Source organism: Perognathus longimembris, chromosome 3 (genome assembly GCF_023159225.1).
Source record: "Perognathus longimembris pacificus isolate PPM17 chromosome 3, ASM2315922v1, whole genome shotgun sequence".
NCBI classification, from domain to species: Eukaryota; Metazoa; Chordata; class Mammalia; order Rodentia; family Heteromyidae; genus Perognathus; species Perognathus longimembris.
The window spans coordinates 97566460-97589182 of NC_063163.1; the positions used below are offsets into that span (position 1 = coordinate 97566460).

Here is a 22723-nt window from a genome sequence, read left to right on the forward strand (position 1 = left end):
CGCCGCCGCCCAAACAAAAGGCCCGCTCGTTCCCGTGAGTCCCTTAAAGGAACCACGACCCGTTTCTATTCCGCCAGAAACTGCTTCCTAAATCTTGTGCCCAGGAAAACTTCTCACGGACAGAAATAGCCACGGAGGCCTCTGCTCCGGCGGTGGTTTTCTCAGCCTCACAGCCGGAACTGGCCTTCTGCCCAAGGTTGAAGAAAGGAAGTGTAGCCTCAAGGCCTGGAGGGGGTCAGAACGACATTTGGGAGCCTGAGAGCTTAGAGCATGTTTTGTGACCCCAAATTGACATTCCACTTTCTCCACCCCTCAGAGCAGTGCAGTTGAACAGATAAGAATACTCCTAGGGGGAAAAAATTTCAGTTCCGAGTCCATAGCTATATCTGAGGCTGTGAGGATGGGCAGAATAATAATACTTAATGGGGGGTAGCTTGGGCAAAGACTCTGGGATTTAGTAAAATGCAAAGACCAGGTAGTATTTGGTGCAGCTGGTGCATCAGATGAGTGTTGGAGAGGAGGGACTCCTTTTTCCATTTCTTCCTTAGCTCTTCACTTGGTGCCCCCAAACAAGCCCCATTCTGCCCTGTGGCTCTATCCCATCCCATGATAAGGAAAATGTCCAACCAAACCATCCATCTGTTGATGATTTTCTTGTTGTTGATTTTCTAAGGTTCAGTTTTATAAAACTGCAGCTGTGTGTGACAAGTGCCATTATGAAAAAGACATGAGGACCTAGAAGACAGTTCCAGGAGATGCTAGATAATTGGGAAGAACCATGAATTTCATTCTGTGTTTTCATAGCAGTGGAAAGTGAAGTATGTTATGATAGGGGACAGGGCATGGCATGATCAGGTGAAACTACCACCACTTTGTTAGAGGTTCCTCCAGATGCGGTGGAAAAATGGAAAGGAGGAGGCCTAAGCATTGGGAAAAGAGAGCTTTGACCCTGGCATCCATGATAGGCTTGGGCAGACAGGAGCCAGTCCTCCTCATCCTTGCTGTAGTTACAAAGAGACACCAGACAGACACTTAGAAAACAATCATATTTAATGACAGTCCACAGGGGGCTTTTTGTTTTTTTAAAAAAATCTTTGTACACTGTACACACATTTACATGGCTTTGGAAGGTACCAGTGCTGGGATAAGGGCTTCAGGAGGAACCGAGACAGGATTGAGGTATGTTGGGGCCTCCAAAGTTTAGGGTTTCCATGTAGAAACAGAGCCCTCCCTAGCTGGTTGTAGGCCCTTTGGCATGCATCCTGGGAATGGATCTCTAGAATCACCAGCTAGCAGAGAGCCAGATCTAAACATCTACCCAGATCTGACTTCTCAGAAAAGGGCCCTGCTGGGAGACCCAGTTGCTTGGTTAGAGAAGGAGGCCAGGAGATACCTTACATACAAGCTCCAGCACTAATACCCTGCAGGAACCTTACAGTAGGAATAGAGAGAAGAGCAGATGCTGTAGTTCTCCCATCTTTGAGGGTCAGAGGTTGGAGGCCTTGAGAAGCTAAGTTTGACCATGAACTATATAGGTATGGCAGAGCCAGCCTGAGACCTCCTTCACACTTCAGTAACTCCAAAGCCTCCCTGTCTGGTCTGAGACACTTGCCAGCAGGAGACCACGACCAGCGTGGCCCTCCTGCAGTTGTCATGGTGGTTACACCTTCAGCCCACCCCACCTGAGGAAACACAGGCTCTGACCCATATCTGGTGTCCAGAGCCACAAAGATGGCTGTGGGTCAGTTATCCCGAGGGTATTCAAGCCACAGTCAGCGGAACGTGTTGGCAGGCTCAGCACAGCCAAAGAAGTCAGGGCCCACAAGGCGAGGGAAGCCCTCCAGAGCCTTCACCTTCACAGGATCAAACTTCCAGTACAGGCGGCCACGCAGGAAGTAGGCATAGCCTGAAAAGAGAAGAAGATAAGACCTGGGAAAGTGGACACTGGGTCCTGCACCTGCCTGGCTGTGGCCAGGGACAGACATGGGAGGAGGGTTGAATGGGAAAGCCTTGAATTCCCGCTGCTGAGGCTCCAAAGTTGACCTTCCAAGACCTCCTTTCCTTCCGAGGAGCCCTTCCAGGTCTAGTCTAGCAGATGCCTAGAGCCGCAGCTCAATTCCTACCTCTCAGGAAAGCATGTCCTGTCCCCTCACCTGTTTCCTCATCACCCTACTACCAACCACACCACAGAGAGACATCGCAGTGTCAGAGCTCAAGGCCACTTCAAGACTGCACTCCCAGTGGGTAACCCCATGAAAGGACACAAAAAGGATCCTGGCAGGCAAGACAGTAACTGGGCTTCAAGTTCCAGCCTGGCTGGTTGCTCATTGGTTAGAACTGGAACTGTCTAATGGGAATCTGGGCCCCATCACTGTTTACCTGTGCTGCCCTAGTCAGGGATCTCATGGCCTGAGCCTCTGTTTGTCTCTCTGGAAACTGAGTTTATAAGAGATGTTATGTCAGAAGGCATGAAGTATGAGGAGATTGGTGTTGTGGCTGAAGCATTGGCAACCCTTGTTATGTGGTGGTTATCTCACTGGGTGTGGCTGAGGGACCTGGACAAGCCCTGTATTTCTCTGGCACCCAATCTTCTCATCTGCAGCATGGAGCATAGGACTAGCCATCTCACTCCTGTGGGGAAGAGCTGGGCCTCCTGAAGTACATATGAAGGAATCCAATCACAACACTACCCTGTGCCAGCCACTGCTCAGCCCCACGCACCATCAGCATCCTGGAAGGCGGCATCGATCTCAGAGGGCACCCCTCGCCAGTCAGTAGCCCGGCGAGGCACAGGACTATCCACACGTCGAGTGCTGGGATGGAAACGCCAATAGTCCCCACCTCGGAAAAAGTAGATCTTGTTCTTCTCAGCACCCCAGACTAAGGCAGCGTGGACTGGGAACCCCGCCAGGCCCAGCTCAGAGAGGGGTGCAGGGCCCAGGACTGGCTTCTCACCGTCATATACCCAGTAGTGAGAACCTGTGGAAGAGAGGAAATTGCAAACACTGCCAAACCACCACTGCCACACTCGATCATGATGGACCTGCTCCACCACTTCCAGGGACTCTTTCCAGCCTCAGTTTGCTTATCCACAAACACTAAATCTGTTTCAGTCACCTGGGATAAGCTACAAGGAAGGCTCTATAAAGTAATACATAGCAAGATTATTCTAATTAACAGAAGACCACCTGGGCTCCCAATCTGGGCATCACAAATACCTGCTGCCCACTCCTCAGGGCCTGTGCCCTGCCACAGCAGGTCCCTGGCTATTCTGGAGCCCATGTACAAGTTTCCCATGGTCCACCTTTGTTTACGAAGTCTTGGCATCTGAAATGCTGCTTTGGCAGTTGAGAATTGAAACTCTAATCTCCAGGGTCATCAGACCCGAATCAAATCCCTACTCTCCCCTTTCCAAGATTCATCTCAAGTGAGTCCTTTCATCACCTCTGAGCCTAAGGCCTCAGCTCTAAAACTTCTGAAACTCCACCCGATGGGGTGGCTCTGGGGTTAAGTGCACTAACATACAGCCCTGCTGTGCAATATCTTCAGTGCTCTGATCTCAAGAACTGCCTCCTCTGGGAGATTCCCAGCTGGGCCTAGGGAGGAAGCCAACCTCTTACTGCCCTTGGTGTCGCTCCAGAGCAGCTTGTCTGTCACTACCCTTCACTGTGATAGTCTCGGCTCCAGGAAGTCCTGAGCTGACCTCCAACTCCTACTTACCTTGGAAGAACCAGATGTGGCCTTGGGCATCTTCGAAGGCCGCATCCACAGGGCTGGGCAGTCCTTGCCAGTGACGGGAGGCCAGGGCAGGATATCCAGGCTGTAGCCGGCCACCACGGAGTCTCCACACAAAGCCCGCCTTGAAGAAGAAGAGCTCACCTCGGATGGTGGAGACAGCATCAAAGGATACCTCACAGGCATCTGGTGGATTCTCTGGCTAGAGTGGGAGAGAGGGGTTCACACTGGAGCCACCAAGGCTAGCAGAGGTATGACACCTCCTGTCTTCCTATCCTCCCCAGTCTCACCTCCAATGGTGCAATCTCATTGGTGTCTACTCCATTCTGGGGACCCAGAGCTGTGGCCTGGGAGGTGGGGGTCTGGTGGCGCCGGCCATATAGGTGCTGGATGCCTCTGCGGTCATCTGGGCTGAGGCTCAGTGGGTAACGGAAAGTGTAAAAAGGAGACATAAGGGCCTTAGCAGCTGTCGTGTGCTGAAGCCCTAGCACATGGCCAAATTCATGAGCTGCCACCTGTAGCAGGTCTGTGCCTGGAAAAGGGAAGTAAGTAGGTCAGCCATCCTCTATCTTCTGCCATTAGCTCCAGAACTTAAGCTCAGGTCCTTGGCAAGTCCTCAGTCACTCTCTGATCTCCAGTTGCCCCATCTGGAAAAGGTGTCTTGAGTCCGTACCTTGATTGTCTCCAATAGTCCAGGTCTCATCGTAGTCAAAGTGGACATCCCCTTCTCGGTGGGTCTTGGGGAAGAAGGCATGGGCGAGGATACCCCCGGGGCCATCAAATGGAAGGTTGTCTCCATGCCAGTACCTGTGGATGGATGGGGGTATGGAGTCAGGGCTGCTGGCAGTAGAGTTTGTTCCTGAAGGGGGTCCTAGGCCACAGGTTCACCTGGTGAAGTCGATCATGATGTCAGCACGACCCTCATGCACCTCTGTGAAGGTGAGTGGTGTCACCTCGCTCCACACTTGTAAGGCCTCTGCCACCGTCTGTCGCACCTGCTCTTGTACCAGCTGCCATGGGAACCGGAGGATCCTGGGGGGAGTTGGAGGAGCCTGGACCTGGGGCAGGGAAGCCCCTGGCAACTGAGGAGGCAAGAGTTGCCCCTAGATGCCTAATGACTGTATGTATGTGAAAACCACACACGCTCTGGGTCTTGACTGCAATGAGCTAGTCTCCAAAGACACAAGATTGTGTCTTTGCATATATTTAGATGCCCACAGGTGTCTGCATCTGGTAGAAAGAACACAGTGACCATACCGCTCATTAAGGGGAGACCATGGCCCCTTGAGCCTTGTTCCTCATCTAGAAAATTCCTAATTCCAATGCTGTGCATGTCACACCAGACTGTTCTCTCTGAAGCTACATCTCAGTTTCCTTGTTACCCACCCAGGAACCTTCCAGAATACCCAGTGAGGAGCCCACCATCATCTATCCCTACTCGCCATGGTCTCTACCTGCTTGAGGCCCATGTTATGATGGTAGATTTGAACAAGCCACCTTGAAAGGACAGGGTTGTGTCCCCAGTTAAGCAGGCCCAGGTTTCTTCTAGTGATGACTGAGGTCCTGCCCCTGCTCTACAACAGGGTTTCAATTTCTCTGCATTCTAAGCTAGAGTTTTGGGGTATTGGTTCATGGATGTGTAGCCCAAGTGTGTCTCAGGAAGCAGGTATGAGGATGAAAACAGGCTCTCATACAGACCCATAGTCCTGGTCCCCTGGCCTCTGGCTCCTACCTGTAGGTGAGATCCGTCTTTTCCCAACGTCCTCCAGACAGCACAAAGCGCTTTTGTCTGTTGCGGGCATTCAGCCCATCAGGTGGGTCTGGTACACCACATCGTGGAGGTCTGAGTCTACCAGCAGAATGGGGAACCTTTTGGGCAGCAGAGGCAGGCAGAGCTGCCTGTTGAGGCTGTGTTCCCCTCCTCGCAGATTGGTGGTGGTGGATATCCTGGTTGAAAGAGTATTCACATGAGCCCTCAGGTCCTGATGGCCCACAGTCAGAGCTGTGACACTTCAGCATAGAAATGTGCAACCCAGACCCACCGTGTCACTGGAAAATGTGAGGGGCTTAAAGGGTAAGGGCACACAGCAGGACCCTTTGATCCTGGGCTAATTCTGGTTTCTTGACATCTTGTTCTAAGGCACCAAGCTTCTTCCTTTTCTCCTCCTCCTCTGTGGGCTGTCTGTCTTGAACCTATCCCCACCCAGCTGATCAACAAGGTTTGAATGGAGATGCACAGAGTAGGGGAACATGAGTCCATGAGCCCCTAACTATACTCTTCGAACCCACAGAGGTATAAAATCCCCAAAGCTTCCAAGGAAAAGCCAAGCAAGCTCCTTCTGCCCCCTCCAAATGTACTTCCTGTAGCAAAGTCATTTCCATCTTTATTTCATCTGATGTCTACTGAACTCAGACACACCTAGTCCCTATGTATATGAACAGGCTTGGCTCTTTCTCATTTTCTCAGATGCTTCCATGCCCCTCCCTCAGCCTGGAGAAACTACAGCATGGCCTTGGCTTGCTCACCTGATAAATGAGGGTGATACTCCCCTACAGTAGTGTTGATCTGATGGTGAGATGAAATGGTACATAAAAATGTGTACTTCCCATAGGTCCAAGCACCCTTCCACTAATCTACACCTCCATCCATCTGATGTCTGACTTCTAGCAAAGATGGTTTTGTTCACACACTGCCAAAGCCAGATCTGTGATCTTTCTTACAGCAAGTGTCAAGGCAGCCTTACCAGACTCTGCCACAGCTCAAGGACCTATAGATGGCAGTTCTTGCCTGAGCTTCATGCTCCCACCTTTCTGTAAGTCCTCAGAGTAGAACTTACAGTTCTTGTGCAGGAGAAAAGCAGAAGCTCAGAGAAGTTTGAAAGCCCAGTTAGATTACCCAGCAAGAGTATGGTGGGGCCAGGAGAGGATCCTGGTATCCCAGATCAAAGGCAAGGGCCTGGCTCAGGACACTGCACTAAAGCCTGGGAAGGAGGAAAGAGCTGGAGCCAGCTGGGTGATGGTGGCTCATGCTTATAATCCTAGCTAGTCAGGAGGCTGAGATCTGAGGATCATAGTTCCAAGCCAGGCCAGGCAGAAAAGTCTTCAATAAACTACTCAGAAAAAGCCAGAAAGTGGCACTGTGGCTCAAGTGGTAGAGCACTAGCCTTGAGCAAAAGAAGCTCAGGGATAGCATCCAGGCCCTGAGTTCAAGCCCCAGAACTGCCCCAAAGCCATGCTGTTTGCTAAGGTACTTGAGGCTAAGGTACTTGAGCCCGGCCTGTCTGATCTGGGTGGCTACAGTCTCCCCACAGCTATATTTGGGGCAGGAGCCCAGCCATTCTGGCTCCACACTCAGCTTCAGCCTCTGGCACCCCTCCCAGCCTCCAAGCACCCCAGAGCTGTGATCAGGTTCCCAGTCCTCCAAGCTGTTGATTTCAGATCTAAGGACACTCCACTGTGAAGGGGCCATCTAAACCACTAAGGGGACTTGAAAGGACGAGTGTGGTGTCCTGGACCAGTTTCCTCCTGGTTTCTGAGCTTGACACCAACTCTGAACCTCACTGGGCTTACTGTTAATACATCCTTATCTCTGTGGCACACTGGAACCCTGTTTGCATCTCCTCCCACGTGGGCTTAGTGCCTGAGGAAACCTCCAGCCAGTTCCACAGTCATCATCCCTCACATGAGGAAATGGAGCACTTCGCTTAGGTAACAGCTGTCAAGGAGCAAAGCACCCCCTTGATACTGTATCTATTCTGCTCAGAGTCATCTGTCCCTGGAGGGCTCAGGCTGGCCTCATTTTGATTGCAGAAGAGAAGGAAGGGGAAGTTATTAAGTAGCTGCGACTTCCAAGGCACTTTGAACTAAGGCCCAGTGAAACTCCATCATTCCTCAATAAAGTGAGAGGATAATATCTACGCTAAGGGTCACATTTAGAATGTGGATCCTAGTACTGTGTGACTTGCCACAGGTGCTTGCCACACCACCTCCCAAAGGAGAAACTGATTTCTTCTTTCTAACCCTTGGACCTTCTCAGGAAAGTACAGAGCTGTGTCATCCCTGGAGAGCCCCAAACATCCCAGAGGCCCATCAGCCTGCTCTGATTATGCCAGAAATTTCTTATTTCCTCTGCTGCCCAATGAGGCTTGGAAACAAATAAGGGGAAGATAATGGATCTACATGTCTTAGACCCACTTCTTCCCCTTCCTTCATGAGGCATCAAGTCCATGGCTAGATCTCTGGATCAGAACCAAAATATGTGGTTTTTCTCTCTCCTTCCTTCCTTCTACTTCCTTTTTTTTTATGCCAGTCCTGGGGCTTGAACTCAGGGCCTGAGCACTGTCCCTGACTTCTTTTTGTTCAAGGCTAGCACTCTACCACTTGAGCCACAACGCTACTTCTGGCTTTTTCTGCTTATGTGGTGCTGAGGAATTGAACCTGGGGCTTTATGCATGATAGGTGAGCACTCTACCACTGAGCCACATTTCCAGCCCCTTCCTTTCTCTTTTGCTAGCACTGAGGCTTGAACTTGGGGCTTGGGCACTGTTCCTTAGCTTGTTCACTCAAAGCTGGCACACTTAGCATTTGAGCAACAATTCCATTTCCTGGGTTTTCATTTTTTGTGTGATGATTAATTGAAGATAAGTCCCCTGGAGTTACCTGCCTGGGCTGGCTTTGAACTGTGATCCTCAGATCTCAGCCTCCTGAGTAGGAAGGATTACAGGCATGTGCCACCAGCGCCTGGCTAGCTGAGCTGAAAAGCTTAGGGTCTGAAAGCCTATTTCTATGTCATGGCGAGCCTGGGTAAGCCACTGTCTTCTTACAGCCTAACTTTCTCCACCTATCAAATGAGGACTGTGTCAGAACAAAGAGCTAAGTGTCATTGCTCTGCAATGGCTCCTATAGCACCTGGCACAAAGAAGGGCTCTTACCTGCCTCCGCTCCTCCTGTAGGTCCTCCTCTCACACACTTGGGAATCTCTTCTCCCCAAATTCTTGGTCCTCTTAGGACTATTAAGATCCAATGAGGTGGAGTGGTGGCACAGAGCACCCCTAACCTCACCTATAGCCCTGAAGAGCTTGGGGTTTACCATCACCCTCTATCTCAGAGGATGAACCAACTCAGAGAGGTCACAGACTTTACCCAGGGTCACACAGCAAGTCAGGCAAAGAGCTGGACCTGGATTTGGGGCTCATGCCTCCCTCTCCAAAGCTCTCCTTCATGCCTACCCTCCTGCTCTTGGATTGTCTCCAAAACTCACATTCCTGAGAAGCATTTCTGTTTCTAGTGCATTCCCTCCCCTGGGCCAGTAGCCTCTGTTGGCCTACCCAGGGGAGGGGCCTGTCTCACTCTACCCCACCCTCTTCTGGACCAGCAGCCACTGTCCCCAGCCTCAGACCACTCAAAAAATGTCTTGGCTAACCCAGTTTCCTGGCACAGCTCAGAGGCCTATCATCTTCCAGTTCAGATAATGAGATGTACCAGGTAAAGCGAAAATAAGGGAGGACCCAGGCTAGCAAAACACAGAGGAAGGCCAGGCTGGTTGAGTGCAATTCTTGGGTTTCCATTTGTTTTTGGTGCAATGGAAATAATGAATCCCAATTATGCTTTCTGCTGTCAGTAGGGAGCCATCTTGAGAGCAAGATCCTTTGTTAGGCTGTGAGTAAGAAACCAGGGCATCACTACTCTATTCTACACCCAGATTGTCCTCCTGTGGGGCTCAGAGAGCGCAGATCTACTGCCCAAGCCACACAACCAGTAGGTACAGGGTCTGTCCTATCTTTCCCTCTCCACACCCTGGCTGGGGGGAGGAGAGCGGGAAGCCAGCTTTGTCCCATTGGGCTTTTATCAACCCCTGAAAGCTGGGAACTGGGATGGGTAAATATTTACAGAGTTCTTCTGGTCCTGCTGACAGCAATTTAGGGGATAAACACATTGGAGGAAACTCCAAATGGCTCCTTGTGTGTCTGCAGAGTGACAGACAGCACAGCTCATACCCACTCTGGACTGCCTCCAGTCTGAGCATTTAGCTCTAGGTAGAGAGGCAGCTACGGGTGATGCCTGTCTCCAGTGTGTCTAGGATCACCTCATCTAATTCCTCCACTGCCCAGGAGTAGGCACTGTTGCCACAGCCCATCCTATCCCCTCAATGTGTGGCAACTGGGTGAGGTTCTGGGGAGGGGGAAAGCTTGGTGTCAGACTCAGCTCTCTTGGATTCCTGATCCTACGGGTTGAGGCATCCTCTTCCACTCTACCCCACCTTTCCCATCCCTTTCAACATTCCCATTGCTGGACAAAGCTGGCTTGCATAGAGCCAGTGTGCCTGGACAGAGGGACCCGTCCTGGGACTGGTCACACTCTCTGTCCCCAATCACTGAATTGTTTAGATCGTTAGGTTGTGAGGCTGGGGGGGGGGGGGGGGCGGGACCAGGTCTTGGAGGGTCCCTGCAGATCTGTTGTGGTCCAGCCTCTCTCTCCCTCCCCAACCATCCTATGACTGGTGCCTCTAAATCCAGCTTTGAGGGACAGGGCAGGTACTGGACACAAAGGGCACACAGACACACACACACAGACACACACACACACACACACACACACACACACACCCTTATTACAGTTCCTCCTCTCCTCAATCTGTTCTTCTCTCTTACCTGAACTTTCTCACCACCTCCGAAGTCTACATTCTCTCCTTCCTCTCTCCCTACCTCCTTGCCCTGGGGGGGGGGGGGGTTCTCAGCCACCCACTTTCAGTACCCCAGGCCTCCCCCCCACCATACCCTCTCCCCACCTGATGATCACACACAATGTCACTATCTAACTCTCGTTCTCCCGGGGGTCAGCTCTCCCACGTTTGCCTTCCTCGAGTGCCCGGGGGCGGCAGCTCCTCCAGGTTCACATCCCCTTAACCCCTCCCGTCCAACTCACTCCCCGTCTCACGGCACACCTGGCGGGGCTAGGCTGACACTTGCCTAGGAAGGGCCCCGCTTTGTTCCCGCTACCTCCCCCAGCACGAGCACCTGGGGCTGCGGCGCGAGGAGCCGGTGTGCGAGTCACCGGCCAGGCGGCCGAGGCTGCGCAGGCTCTGCTTGCGCCCCGCCAGGGACGGGAAGCTCACTAGGACACCCGCCGGGGATCCAAGAGGCCTTCAGCATCCCCCGCTGCGCCCGGATACCAGGGGGCGCCCCCGGGGGTTCCGTGTGGCCAGCGGGCCCCAACCTGTGTGCCCGGCCGTCCCCTCGGGGAGGAGCGGAAAGCCGGCGGCGAGCACTCACCGGCGGCCGGGCTCGGGCCAGCAGCGGCGGCCGCGGGAGCAGCAGCAGTAGCAGCAGCAGCAGGAGGAGGGCGCGCGGGGCCGCGCCGCGGAGCCCGGCGGCCCTAGCCATCCGCCCGGGGGCTGCTGGGCCTGCTGGGCCGCGCTGGGCCACCGCCCCTTATAGCCTCTGCCCCGCCCCACCGGCCCACCCCGGGCCCGCCCCCCCGCCGCCTTTTGTTCTAAGCTCTCCCCGCCGGCGGCCGGCGCCCCGGCCGGGGTGGGGGAGGTGGCCCGGGAGGGGTTGGGCTCCCAGAGTTTGGGTGAGAATCGGGGGAGCGGAGTCGGGTTTCACTCCGGTCGATTCCGACCCCCCACCTTGGGAAGCCTCATTGTCCCACAGAGTCTCCGTGGGGGCCTGACCTCCGACCTCCAGTGACAGGTGGTTCTGAAACCCAGGAACAAGTTCCCCGGCCTCTCTCTGGACTCCCCCCTAGCCCAGCCGGATGGAAGATGCCATAATAGCTCCTGTGGGGAAAGTGTGTCCCGGGGGAAACTGAGGCATGGGACAGGTTAACCAGCCTCTCACCTTGCAACAGACCTGACACAATTTATAGATGGAGAAACTGAGGATCAGAGATGGGCTAGACTTTTCCTTACCAACGCACAGGAGGAAGTGTTAGAAGACCCCCCCCCCCCCCAAGCTGGTCCAGCAGGGCGCAGGGAGGGGTCGTAGAAGGGTGTCCCTAGGGGACTGGAGGTCCTGGCTGTTCCCTGATCAGGGCACAATGACCCCTCCTGACTTCCAGGGCCAGCTACATCGGGCAGGGGCAAGAGGTGGAGAGAATCAAGGGAGGGAGAGGTGTCCATATAATGGAAGAGATTCTCCCTTCTCATCTCCTGGACAATCTGCCCCTTCTCCAGTACCCTCAAGAGTGAAGATTTAGATGGTGGCTTCCTCCCATCCTGGCAGATAGGGCTCCAAGCAGCTGCAAAGTAAGGCTGCCAGCAGCCTGGGCAAAGAAAGAGAAGCTGAGACGTGTGTGTGTGTGTGTGTGTGTGTGTGTGTACTTCTCAGCTTCTCCAAAAAGACTCCACAGAGACCCCTGCAGGGTGAGGAGGAGCAAGACAGCAGTGAGTTTTATACCTAAACTATCAATTCTTTTCTTTAAAATGTCTTCCCTCCCACTTCCCTCCCAAACTGGGGCTTCAACTCAGGGTGCTTGTCCCTTAACTTTTTCGCTGAAGGTTGGTGTTCTATCACTTGAGCCACAGCTCCTTCCGGCCTTTTAGTGTTTACTTGGAGATCAGAGTCTCACAAACTTTCCTACTCCAGCTGGCTTTGAACCTCAATGATCAGATCTCAGCCTCCTGAGTAGCTCAGATAAAATGAGGCAGTGCCTGCCTCAGCCTCCTCTAAGCAATATTGAAACAAGAGTTTGGTGAGAAATTCATACAGATGAATTCTGATACAGATGAAAACAGCATTAAGAAAAAAGGAAGCATTTGTATAAGTACCTTAACATGGTCTTGAGTGTACCCAGGGGTGCATAAAAATCCTTTGGGGGGAACCTACAAGCCACAAGTCACCACCTCCAGTATGGAGAGGGAGAGGGTCCCATCACTAATGGCCAACAGTGCACTTAGCAGGATGGCTGGTCACAGCCAGATTCTTACAGGAGGAATACCTGGGTAAACCTTGTAGGGTGGTTGCATTTGGCCAATGGGAACCAGGTGATCAGGGACTTCATGGGCATGAGAAGGCTGGTGTAAACTGGGCACATCTTGGAAGAGGGAATGGCTTATTCTGCAGAGTAGCTGAAAAGAATAAATGTAAGAGCACAAGAGTGGGCATGACCTTCATGTATAGTAGTACAAAATAGCTGTGCAGTGTATTGGGTCCTGGCAGGCATCCTGCCCCCCTTCTCTTATTCACTCACAGAGGGACTGACTTCTGTTTTCGACTTTGTGATCGAAGCCCCAGTCTTGGAGTCTCTTGCTTTGATGATTTTCCAGTCGCTACGTAGCCAACTTCCTAGGGTAGGGGAAACAAGTCAAGATCCCTCCCAGTTCTTACCTAAGGGTCATAATATGATCACATCAAAGCCAGGTTTTGGTGGCTCACACCTGTAAGCCTTGCTACACGGGAGGCTGAGACATGAGGATCACAATTCAAAGCCAGCTGGGCAGGAGAGTCTGTGAGACTCTTATCTACAATTAACTACCAAAAAAGCTGGAAGTGGAGCGGTGGCTCAAGAGACAGAGTGCTAGCCTTGATCAAAAAAGCTAAGGGCGGGCTGGGGATATAGCCTAGTGGCAAGAGTGCCTGCCTCGGATACACGAGGCCCTAGGTTCGATTCCCCAGCACCACATATACAGAAAACGGCCAGAAGCGGCGCTGTGGCTCAAGTGGCAGAGTGCTAGCCTTGAGCGGGAAGAAGCCAGGGACAGTGCTCAGGTCCTGAGTCCAAGGCCCAGGACTGGCAAAAAAAAAAAAAAAAAAAAAAGCTAAGGGCCAGCTCCCTAGACCCAAGTTCAAGCCCCAGTACCAGAACAATAACAAAAATGAATAATGTGATCATGTCACAGTTACCCAGCAAATACCATATAAACTGAGTTCCTTCCTGAAGGGACAGGAAGCATTCTAAATTCATTCCTCTGGCCTCACCTTAATCTGGAAGGTGCTGAAATCGTCAGTCCTTAGGATTTACATCTATGGTGTGGTTTGAATTTAGTTCGAGCAAACCGCTCTAGACACTCGGGTGGTACAGCTGATGCAGTGAACGCATTGCTTGAATGTCGCATAACAAGACACTGTCAGGGTCCAGTATTGCATCTGTGGGACCAGGGGCGAAGGGAAGTGGGCCAGAACCAGCTCGGGAAGTACAATGGAGTCGAGGTCACGCGTAAGGAGGTCTCAGGGCTGGTTGGCACTGCTGGAGGTAGTCAGCGAGGAGAAAGTCAAAGCGGGGTTCAGACGCCCCCTCGTGGGCATTCTGGGTCGCTGCGTGTCTTCCCTGGCGGAATCCTTTCTCGACCCGGAGGACGCGCATGCTCGCCGTCAACCTCGGTCTGGTGAGACGGAACACCGAGCAGAGCACAGACCTAGTCTGACGTCCCCTCCCCAGATGACCTCAGCCGGTCGCCCCTCACTGGAGGATCCGCACGAACCACTGACGCCACTCCCACAGCCTCACTATGGTCCCAAGAGAAGACCTGACATTGCTGGTTTGTGACTTTGGCCGGTGTCCCCAGGACAGTCCCACCCCGAGCCCGAGCAGGGAGGGCGCCGGGGTGCGCTCGGCTCGCGTAGGGGGCGTGCCCAAGAGGCCCCGCCCAGGCCCCGCCCCCAAGCGACACGTGCGGGGGCTTCCAGTCCCGGTGACCGAAGCGCCGCTGGCGACCCTCGCTGTCTGCGGCTGACTTGGGCTCCACCGCCACCACCATGCCTCGGGGAAGCCGCAGCGCGGCTGCTCGGCCAGCCAGGTGTGAGGGGCCCCCGAGTCCCGTGAGGAAGGGGGAGGGAGAAGCGTGGGCATCCCACAAGGGCATCCGCGGAGTGACCTTGGGTGCTACCTCGCCATCTTGGCGGGGGAAGGAGCGCCGAGCGCAGCCACCACGAGCTCAAGACCGAGCTCTCCCCCTTCCCGGGGAGTCGCGGGGGGTTGTTCCCAGGACCCGCAGACCCTTCAGGGCCCTGGCTTGGGATCTGGCCAGAATTAATCTTGCTTCGCCATTCCCTCCTCCTGCAGCCGTCCGGCCGCAACGTCTGCCCATCCCCCCGCGCACCCACCACCCTCGGCTGCCGCTCCCGCTCCGGTTCCATCGGGGCAGCCGGGCCTCATGGCGCAGATGGCATCCACAGCCGCTGGGGTGGCCGTGGGGTCGGCGGTGGGACACGTCGTGGGCAGCGCTCTGACTGGAGCCTTCAGTGGAGGAAGCTCAGAACCTGCCCAGCCTGCCGCCCAGCAGGTGAGCTGGAGCAGGGCCCAGCCCAGGAGAAACAAAATTCACTCAAGGTCACACAGGGGACTGCTGAAGCACCAGGTTCAGGGCTGTGACCAAGGAGGGTCCTATTCCTCTCTGCTCTTAGGCTGGTGTGTGTGTGTGTGTGTGTGTGTGTGTGTGTGTGTGTGTGTGTGTGTCCTTGTCCTTCTGTCCCTGGCAGGCTGCCCTTGTTCCTCCCTTAAAGGCAAGCTCTCTGGGCTCCCAGTGACTTAACACCAACCAGCCCTTTAAAGATAGGGTACAGTTCAGCTCAGATGGGCTTGAAAACTTGCCCAAGGACACTTAACCCTAGTGGAAGCAGGATGCAGAATTTCCCAAGCGCTTATTTTCCTCACCCAGACCCAATATTGTGACTGCTGGACCCCAAGGCTGAAGGCCAGTTCATAACACAGCTCCTGTTCCCTGATGACCTATCTCCCACTGAGGCTCTATTTGTCTTGAGCCAAATCCAAATTCAGCTTAGCATCTGGGTAAAGGGTCATGAAGATCAATGTGGCTGAGCCAGGACAGTCCTAGAATGCTGGGGGTGGGGGTTGTACTCAGAGCATGGTACAGGGCTTTTCCTTCTGCACAAGTGTCTTCCTCTCTTCTCTTCCTTCCTTTTCTTTCTTTTGCTTGAATTTAAGGCCTGGGTGCTGTCCCTTAGTTTGTTAAACATAGTGTAGCACTCTTATCACTTAAACCTAAGCTCTATTTCTGGCTTTTTGGTGGTAAATTGGAGATAAGAGTCTCATGGACTGCCTGGACAGGCTTTGAACCTAGATCTTCATATCTCAGCCTCCTAAGTAGCTAGGATTACAGGCACAGGCCACTAAGTACCCAGCAACAAAAATAGTTTTGAAGCAGCAGATTTTAGAAGGCTGTTGCTACTGGGCTCATCATGTTTCATGGCTATAGAAGCTGTGGCACAAGCTGACACTGCATCACCCAACCTGCCTGGTACCCTAGGGGAACTGGGCTGGGGATATGGAGAGGGGCAGGAAGCCTCCTGCTTTGAAACTCACCTCTGGGTAGCAATCCTGAGCTGACCCTGCTGTATTGTCTATCCTAGGCTCCTGCTCGTGCTGCCCCTCAGCCCCTACAAATGGGGCCATGCTCCTATGAGATCAGACAGTTCCTGGACTGTTCGACCACTCAGAGTGACTTGTCCCTGTGTGAGGGCTTCAGTGAGGCCTTGAAGCAGTGCAAGTACAACCATGGTGAGCAATTGGATCCCAATCCTGATAGGAGTTGGGAGGGGTGAACCTTCTTCTTGCATATGCAGGGGGATCACCAATGTATGTTCTCTCCTCTTCCTGTTGTCCCCCACAGGTCTGAGCTCACTTCCTTGAAGAGTCCTGGGACATAGGCCTACATTCACCCCATCCCCTCACCGACAGCCGGACCATGACAATAGATTGTAGCTGGCATTGGGAGTAAGGAAGAAGTTTCTCACTCCACGGATAACACAAAACAAAGACATGCAATTAAAAAGTTTATTTTAAATCACAAACTGGTATATGCCCTCTTGCTGGCCTGTCTGCCTGGAATACCCTGCCTGTTCAGCGGTCAATGGAAATAGATATAGGTATGCTGGAAGTCAAGAGAAGAGCCTTGTTTTCATCTGTACTCTAGCCAATGATACTTTGGGCAGTCCAAAGTAGAATGATGATTAGCCAGACCTTGTGGCTCATGCCTGTAATCCTAGCTACTGAAGATCACAGTTGGAAGCCAGTCTGGGCAGGAAAGTCAATGAGATGCTTACCTCTAATTAACAACCAGAAAATTGGAAGTGGACTGTGTCTTAAAGTGGTAGAATGCTAGCCTTGAGCAAAAAAGCTCAGAGGCATTAGCAGATGATCCCCAAGGGCATCAGACTGGCTGGTTGTAATCTCAGGAGATTGTTGTCTTTGCCCACACGGACACTGCCCCCTTCACCCTTGTTTCTGCCTGGGCCCCTTTCTCTGTATCTACATTTTAAGGGTCTCCCCAAGAGTCTCATATTCTGTCTGTGACCTTGCCCCTCTAGCTGATGCAACTTCTCAGTAATTCCAGATTCTGAAAGAGGAGTTCTCTTGGGCTGCTGTCAGTTTGTAGCTGATCACATGAGGCAGAGGTTACAGCCAGTTCCCTTAGATCTAAGTCCAGCTTGGCCACTTGGCTATAGTGTGTCAGGTCACAGGGCCTGTTGGGACAGAGGAATAAGCCCTTCATACTCAGTACGGGCTGTTCTATCACATACACTCACTGAGTTCATTCAGCAGTTGTGCACTGAGCACTTTCTATATTTCACACTCTATTCCTAAGCACTGAAAGCACTCCTGCTCTTAGTCCAGCCAAGCAGTAGAACATCTGGATACAGATGTTGTGTGGGTTTGGTATTGAGGGTTTGCCTCTCAGCATGCCTTGTGTCTGGCCCCAGGAAGTGATCCCATTTTGGAGTGTATCTTTCTTTTTGCTCATACCTTCTCTGTACCTGGCTCCAGCTAGCGGGTCTTGGATGGTATGGAGCCTACTCTTCGGGACCTTGAAGGGGGGTCTTGCTCCTGGAGGCCATTCCTAGTGCCCAGGCGTCTCCTTGGGCTGTTGCCCATGGCAGGGAGACCTGACAGCCAGCGCAGCTCCTCTGGAAGACCCAGGATGCCCTGCTGGTGAGAGCTGGGAAGACCCAGGAAGTTCTGCTGGCATGTACCCTTTTCTAATTCAACCCTAACACTCACCTGCCAACTCTGGACTCTGGTCATCCAGGTTTTCCAACAGGGACTCATAGCAGTTGGGGGCTCCATCCTCTCCCTCTGTGGAGTATTGAGAAAGGACAAATGACTCCCTGTCACTCTGACTGAATGCTGGGGGGATTGGGGAGGCTGGGAAGGGTATTGGGACCCCACTAAGGTAGGGGGGTGGGGCAGGGCCTTGAATGGTCTGTGACCTGCTGTGACTCTTACATTCCACCATAGCTATTAAGGAGAGTGTTGGTCCCACTTACTGATGATGCGCACCAGGATATAGGTCCTTCGCTCCTGCAGCAGGGAACTACCCATAGAAGGGGTGGAGGAGGTCTCCAGGCCCTTATCCAGGCTCACTAGATGCCCATCCTCAGCCAAGAGGGCGATGGTCACTGGGAGGACATGGAGAGGGGCTGAGCAGAGCTGGCACTCCTGCCTGGGGGTCCCACAGCTACTCTTCCCCAGACCTTTTCCTGACTCCTCACCATCTGGGGGGATCTGCCCCCTCTGCTTCAGGTGGGCAGTGAGGGTCACTAGGCTGCACCAGGGATTCACCAGCTCCCAACAGCCGGCTGTGAGGAGGAGAGAGCAGAAGTGAGCTGGCAGGATACCCTGCTGTCCTCTCTATCCCCTCTCCAGTGCGGCAAGTGAGACTAGCAGCTAGGTCTGGGTAATGGGCACAATAGCCCAGACAACTGCGGCCTACCTGCTCTGGAGACCTATCCACTTCTGCCTAGAGATGGGATTGGACCCACCAGACGGGATCCCTAGAATTGGCTAAGCCCCCGTTAGCGCCACCCCCCCCCCATCCCCACCCCCGGCCCCATCCCTGCATTAGGACAGCCCCCTGGCGCTAACCACGCTTCTCAGGTCCTCCTCCGGGCACTGCAAACCCACCCCCTTCCAGGAGGGTGGGGTGGGGTGGGGAGGGTGGATGGAAGGAGGGACGGGATTGCAAGAACTGCTTCAAACTTCAGCGGCCGTCTGTGCTCCGGAAGCCCGGCCTGGAGTGAAGCGGATCACGCAAGGCTGGGCGGCACTGTGGCGGGCTCGTCCGGATGGGACAGGCTTAGGCGTTCTCTTTGCCTCCTCAATGCGGCCCCCTTCCCCAAGCCTCTGTTCCCCTCGTCTGTACAGCTCCTTCCTCTACCTCCCGGAGCCTGGCCTCTGGGTGTGCTTCCCGGTTTCCATGGCTCCCCTCCCCACTTACCTCCATACTTCACGGTGATGAACATGGCCTACAGCGGGGATGTAGGCAGACCCGAACCCCGAATCCCGCCACAGATTTGAGCTCGGCTCCCGGGTGGGACCCTGCGGAGACGGGTGCTTGAGAGGGTGGCTCAGACTCCGGCTCAACCCCCTGCTCCGACCAGCGCCTCTGGACCCCGTCTTCCTTCTGCCTCTTGCTGGGTCCGCTCCCCAGCGGGTCTCCACGGCAGCGCAGGCCGCCAGTCTAGACGGGAAACGCCTGACCCCGAGTATCCAGGAGACGGCCCGACGGGGCGGGCGCTCCAGCCGGCGCCGGGAGATGCGGGATGCCTTCCAGGGGAGGGGGAGCTCTCTTCAGGGGTCTTTTTCCTGTCTCCCGCAATTCTAGCTTTTTTCTTCTGTCCTTGTTTCTTTCTTTTTGGCCATGGGGCTTGAACTCAGCACCACTCCGGTTTTCTGATGATTAACTGGAACCAAGACTCACCGACTTTCTTGCCCCGGATGGCTTTGAACGGCGATCCTCAGATCTCAACCTCCAGAGATGAGGGTACTTGTCTGAGGAACCCGGGTGAATGAATCTGCTAGGATTACAGGCGTGAGCCACCAGCACCTGACTAATTTTGTTTTGTTTTGTTTGTTTCCAAGATAGGGTCGTGCTAACTCTGCCCAAATTAATTTCAAAGTCAAGGTCCTTCTGCCTTGGTTTCCCAAACCAAGCAAGTAGCTTGGATGACAGGAATGCACCACCATAGTCAGTGTTTCCTAATTTTAGCCAATCTCATAAAACCATTATAGCTCCAAAGCAGATTCCTTTGTACTACTCTGAGGTTGGAAAAGTTGCCAGCATAAAAATGGAATCCCTTTTGTTACACCTTAGCCTCTTCCCCTTCCTCTAATAACTAAACTAGAGCTGGGAAATGAGAGGAGGAAATCTCCTGTACATCTGATAACAACAGTTATTCACAAAAGGATCTGCCAGAACCACAACATTGCACAAAGGCCACTGAAACCTTACACAGAAATCCTTTTACAAGGGTGTCTGCCCAACAACTGTGTGTTTAATCTTAGACAGAGGCCACTCTTGTTACTGATCTCAGTAGCCAAGGATTATTGTTTCAAACTACTGTATGTAGTTCATTTCACCTTTAAAAACTTCCTCTTGGCCAGGTACTGTGGCACAGGACTACAATCCCAACTATTTGGAGGGGCGAGGGGGGGGGCATCAAAGATAGCCTCACCATTTAAGGCCAGCTGGACAGAAAGTTAATGAGACTAATTCAATCAACATCTGGTTTAGCATGGTGGTTTGTGTCTGTAATTCCAGCTACATGGGAGGCATAGGTAGGAAGGCTGCCTTCCATAGCTGACTGGGCAAAAAAGACCTATCCAAAAGTAACTAAAGCAAAAAAAGCTAGGGAAGGGGCTTAAGTGGTACAACAAGTATAAGACCTTGAGTTCAATACCAAGTATCAATACCAAAAAACTTTCTCTTCGATGCTGGGCACTGGTGGCTCACATCTGTAATCCTAGCTACTCAGGAGGCTGAGATCTGAAGACTGAGGTTTGAAGCCAGCCTGGGAAGGAAAGTCTGTGAGACTTACCTCCAATCAATAAGCAAAAAGCCAGAAATGGAGCTGTGGCTCAAGGTGGTAGAGCATAGCCTTGAGCAAAACAGCTCAGGGGCAGCACCCAGGCCTTGAGTAAAAGCCCCAGGTTCGAAGCCAGCTTGGGCAGAAAGTCTATGAGATTCTTATTTCAATTACCTACCAACAGAAGCTATAAGTGGAACAGTGGCTCAAATGGTAGAATAGTAGCCTTGAGCAAAAAAGCTTAGGGACAGTGCCCAGGCTCTCAGTTCAAATTCCAGGACTAAACACCATTTGTTTTTGAAAAACAAAACACCATCTTCCTTAATCTTCTTGAATAACTTACAATTTATTATAGAACAGACATTCCTATTTCAATATAATTGTCTTCCTAAGTAAACTTAATCTTTAGACATCTGTAATTGTTATTTAGTCCACCCCTACCCCTGTCATCCACTGTTCTGTTTGTTCTTGTTATTTGTTATTTGTTTTTTTTTTTTTTTTGCCAGTCCTGGGGCTTGTTTTTTTTTTTTTTTTTTTTTTTTTTTTTTTGGCCAGTCCTGGGCTTGGACTCAGGGCCTGAGCACTGTCCCTGGCTTCTTTTTGCTCAAGGCTAGCACTCTGCCACTTGAGCCACAGCGCCACTTCTGGCCATTTTGTATATATGTGGTGCTGGGAAATTGAACCCAGGGCTTCATGTATGCGAGGCAAGCACTCTTGCCACTAGGCCATATTCCCAGCCCTGTTATTTGTTCTTTTGTTCCTGCTTTTTCCATAATATCATGTAAATGGAATGACACAGTTTGGAACCTGCTGCATCTTTCATTCAGTGTGATGCAGCCAAAGTCATCCTTTCTTTCTTCCTCTCAGTTCCATTGTCTGGATGTCCTACAGTTGGTTGATCTACTCACTTATTGTCTTTTTGGCTTATTTCTAGTTTGGGGAAATTATGAACAAAACTAGTATAAACATTTTCCTGCAGGTTCTTGGGTAAACAGAGATTTTCATTTCTATGGCCTAGTAAATACCACCAGAGGGACTGCTGGGTCATCGGCTGAATGTAGGGTTTAACTTCAGAAGACAAAGCGAATGTGTTTTCCAGTGAGGCCCAGCTACTTTGCATTGTTCTACTTTTGTCTTATCTCAGGGCTTTCCAGACCCACAACAATCTAGGAATCCACAAACATTTGTGGATTAACAGCTCTTCTGCTTCTATTTTTCTCTATTTTCTTCCTTCTTTTTGTTTTTGTCATCTGCTGGGTATCAAACCCAGGACATGATGTGCACTAAGTAGGGAGGTAAGTGTGTGTGTGGCCATACTCAGAGGCATGAAAAGTTGGGTGAAGGGTGGCACACTCAGCTACATCCCCAGCCTAGCTCTTGCCACCAACCGGTTTCTTATATTTTTCTGTCTCTCTTCCTTTTCTCTGTTCCCTTCTTTTCCTTCCCCCTCCCCTCCTCCTCTTTCTCTTTTTGGTTGTACTGGGATTTGAAGTGAAACTTACTCAAGGTGGAGCTCTTCCGCTTAGCCACATCTCTAACCTTCTCTTTTATATTTTTAGGACAAGGTCTTCCTTCCTACCCTGGTACATGCTTGAGCCACCTGCTTTTAAGCTTCCTGCATTGTTTCTGAGATCACAGGTGTTAGCACTCTGTTCTGCTTCCCTTCTGTGGAGATGGATCTCTTGGGCTTTTCTGGCCGAGTTGGTCTCCAATCTCAATCTTCTCATTCTCAGCCTTTCAAATAGCGTAGGATGATAGGCATGAACCCTGGCACCTAGCTGGATCTCCTTTGTTTCTGGCTCTATGGTCTTCCTGTATTATTCCTTTAATTGGATTTTTTTTTCTATTTCTGTCTTCTTCATTCTTTCTCTTTGCATTTTTCCCTACTGCCTTCCCTCTATCTTCTTCTGTGTCCTGCCCTGCCCACCCCCCCTTACCAAACCCTTCTTGAGTGCTAAGAGGATTATCTCTGTAATTTGACTGTCTTGTCCTCTGGGAAGATTTCTGGATGGCAAGATAGGATGGGTGGATCTTCCAGGCAACTCACCATTGGTTCATTCTTTCACTGAATCAGCACTTTTCTTTTTCTTGAATGGCCTCTGTTCTCACCTGTAAAAGGGACTGCACACTATGATCTAGCAAGGTTGTTGTAAGGGTTAAAAGTCCTAACACTTTTTTTGTTGTTACTGTTGTGTTGAGACAATATTTCACTGTGTAGCTCAGTATGG

The 22723-nt window shown here is 52.1% G+C and overlaps 3 protein-coding genes across 5 annotated transcripts; 1 reads left to right on the forward strand and 2 right to left on the reverse strand.

The window, feature by feature from the left end:
* Window positions 1–1032: 1032 nt before the first annotated feature.
* Window positions 1033–11127, reverse strand: Mmp11 (matrix metallopeptidase 11). Of its 2 annotated transcripts, XM_048343570.1 has the most exons (8): window positions 11007–11127; window positions 5468–5682; window positions 4624–4767; window positions 4409–4542; window positions 4026–4267; window positions 3721–3937; window positions 2722–2979; window positions 1033–1906 (listed from the first exon to the last, which is right to left on the reverse strand). In XM_048343570.1, exons 1-8 carry the CDS (start codon window positions 11115–11117, stop codon window positions 1773–1775), a joined length of 1455 nt encoding a protein of 484 aa, XP_048199527.1. In that variant the 5' UTR covers window positions 11118–11127; the 3' UTR covers window positions 1033–1772. The 2 variants fall into 2 exon arrangements, with proteins under 2 accessions (XP_048199527.1, XP_048199528.1); XM_048343571.1 differs by lacking the exon at window positions 4624–4767.
* A 3194-nt stretch (window positions 11128–14321) lies between these two features.
* Chchd10 (coiled-coil-helix-coiled-coil-helix domain containing 10) lies at window positions 14322–16484 on the forward strand. The gene is made up of 4 exons (XM_048343592.1): window positions 14322–14470; window positions 14737–14956; window positions 16044–16191; window positions 16304–16484. The coding sequence occupies exons 1-4, from the start codon at window positions 14430–14432 to the stop codon at window positions 16321–16323; spliced, it is 429 nt and encodes a 142-aa protein (XP_048199549.1). The 5' UTR covers window positions 14322–14429; the 3' UTR covers window positions 16324–16484.
* A 535-nt stretch (window positions 16485–17019) lies between these two features.
* C3H22orf15 (chromosome 3 C22orf15 homolog) lies at window positions 17020–18961 on the reverse strand. 2 transcript variants are annotated; one of them, XM_048343589.1, is made up of 6 exons: window positions 18908–18961; window positions 18183–18269; window positions 17958–18110; window positions 17692–17766; window positions 17437–17597; window positions 17020–17156 (listed from the first exon to the last, which is right to left on the reverse strand). In XM_048343589.1, exons 1-5 carry the CDS (start codon window positions 18930–18932, stop codon window positions 17458–17460), a joined length of 480 nt encoding a protein of 159 aa, XP_048199546.1. In that variant the 5' UTR covers window positions 18933–18961; the 3' UTR covers window positions 17020–17156; window positions 17437–17457. The 2 variants fall into 2 exon arrangements, with proteins under 2 accessions (XP_048199546.1, XP_048199547.1); XM_048343590.1 differs by having other exon boundaries at window positions 17053–17597; window positions 17958–18089.
* Window positions 18962–22723: the final 3762 nt, after the last annotated feature.

Excerpts from the sequence above, each read along its gene's own strand:
- Mmp11 (XM_048343570.1), bottom strand. The coding sequence starts at position 11,117 with ATGGCTAGGGCCGCCGGGCTCCGCGGCGCGGCCCCGCGCGCCCTCCTC. Across the intron at positions 4,543-4,623 it reads ATCATGATCGACTTCACCAG|GTACTGGCATGGAGACAACC; the intron begins GTGAACCTGTGG and ends ATCCATCCACAG. Across the intron at positions 3,938-4,025 it reads ATGAGATTGCACCATTGGAG|CCAGAGAATCCACCAGATGC; the intron begins GTGAGACTGGGG and ends CTCCCACTCTAG.
- Chchd10 (XM_048343592.1), top strand. The coding sequence starts at position 14,430 with ATGCCTCGGGGAAGCCGCAGCGCGGCTGCTCGGCCAGCCAG. Across the intron at positions 14,471-14,736 it reads GCGGCTGCTCGGCCAGCCAG|CCGTCCGGCCGCAACGTCTG; the intron begins GTGTGAGGGGCC and ends CTCCTCCTGCAG. Across the intron at positions 16,192-16,303 it reads GCAGTGCAAGTACAACCATG|GTCTGAGCTCACTTCCTTGA; the intron begins GTGAGCAATTGG and ends TGTCCCCCACAG.
- C3H22orf15 (XM_048343589.1), bottom strand. The coding sequence starts at position 18,932 with ATGTTCATCACCGTGAAGTATGGAG. Across the intron at positions 17,767-17,957 it reads TATCCTGGTGCGCATCATCA|AGGGAGAGGATGGAGCCCCC; the intron begins GTAAGTGGGACC and ends AATACTCCACAG. Across the intron at positions 17,598-17,691 it reads CCAGAGTCCAGAGTTGGCAG|AGGAGCTGCGCTGGCTGTCA; the intron begins GTGAGTGTTAGG and ends TGGGTCTTCCAG.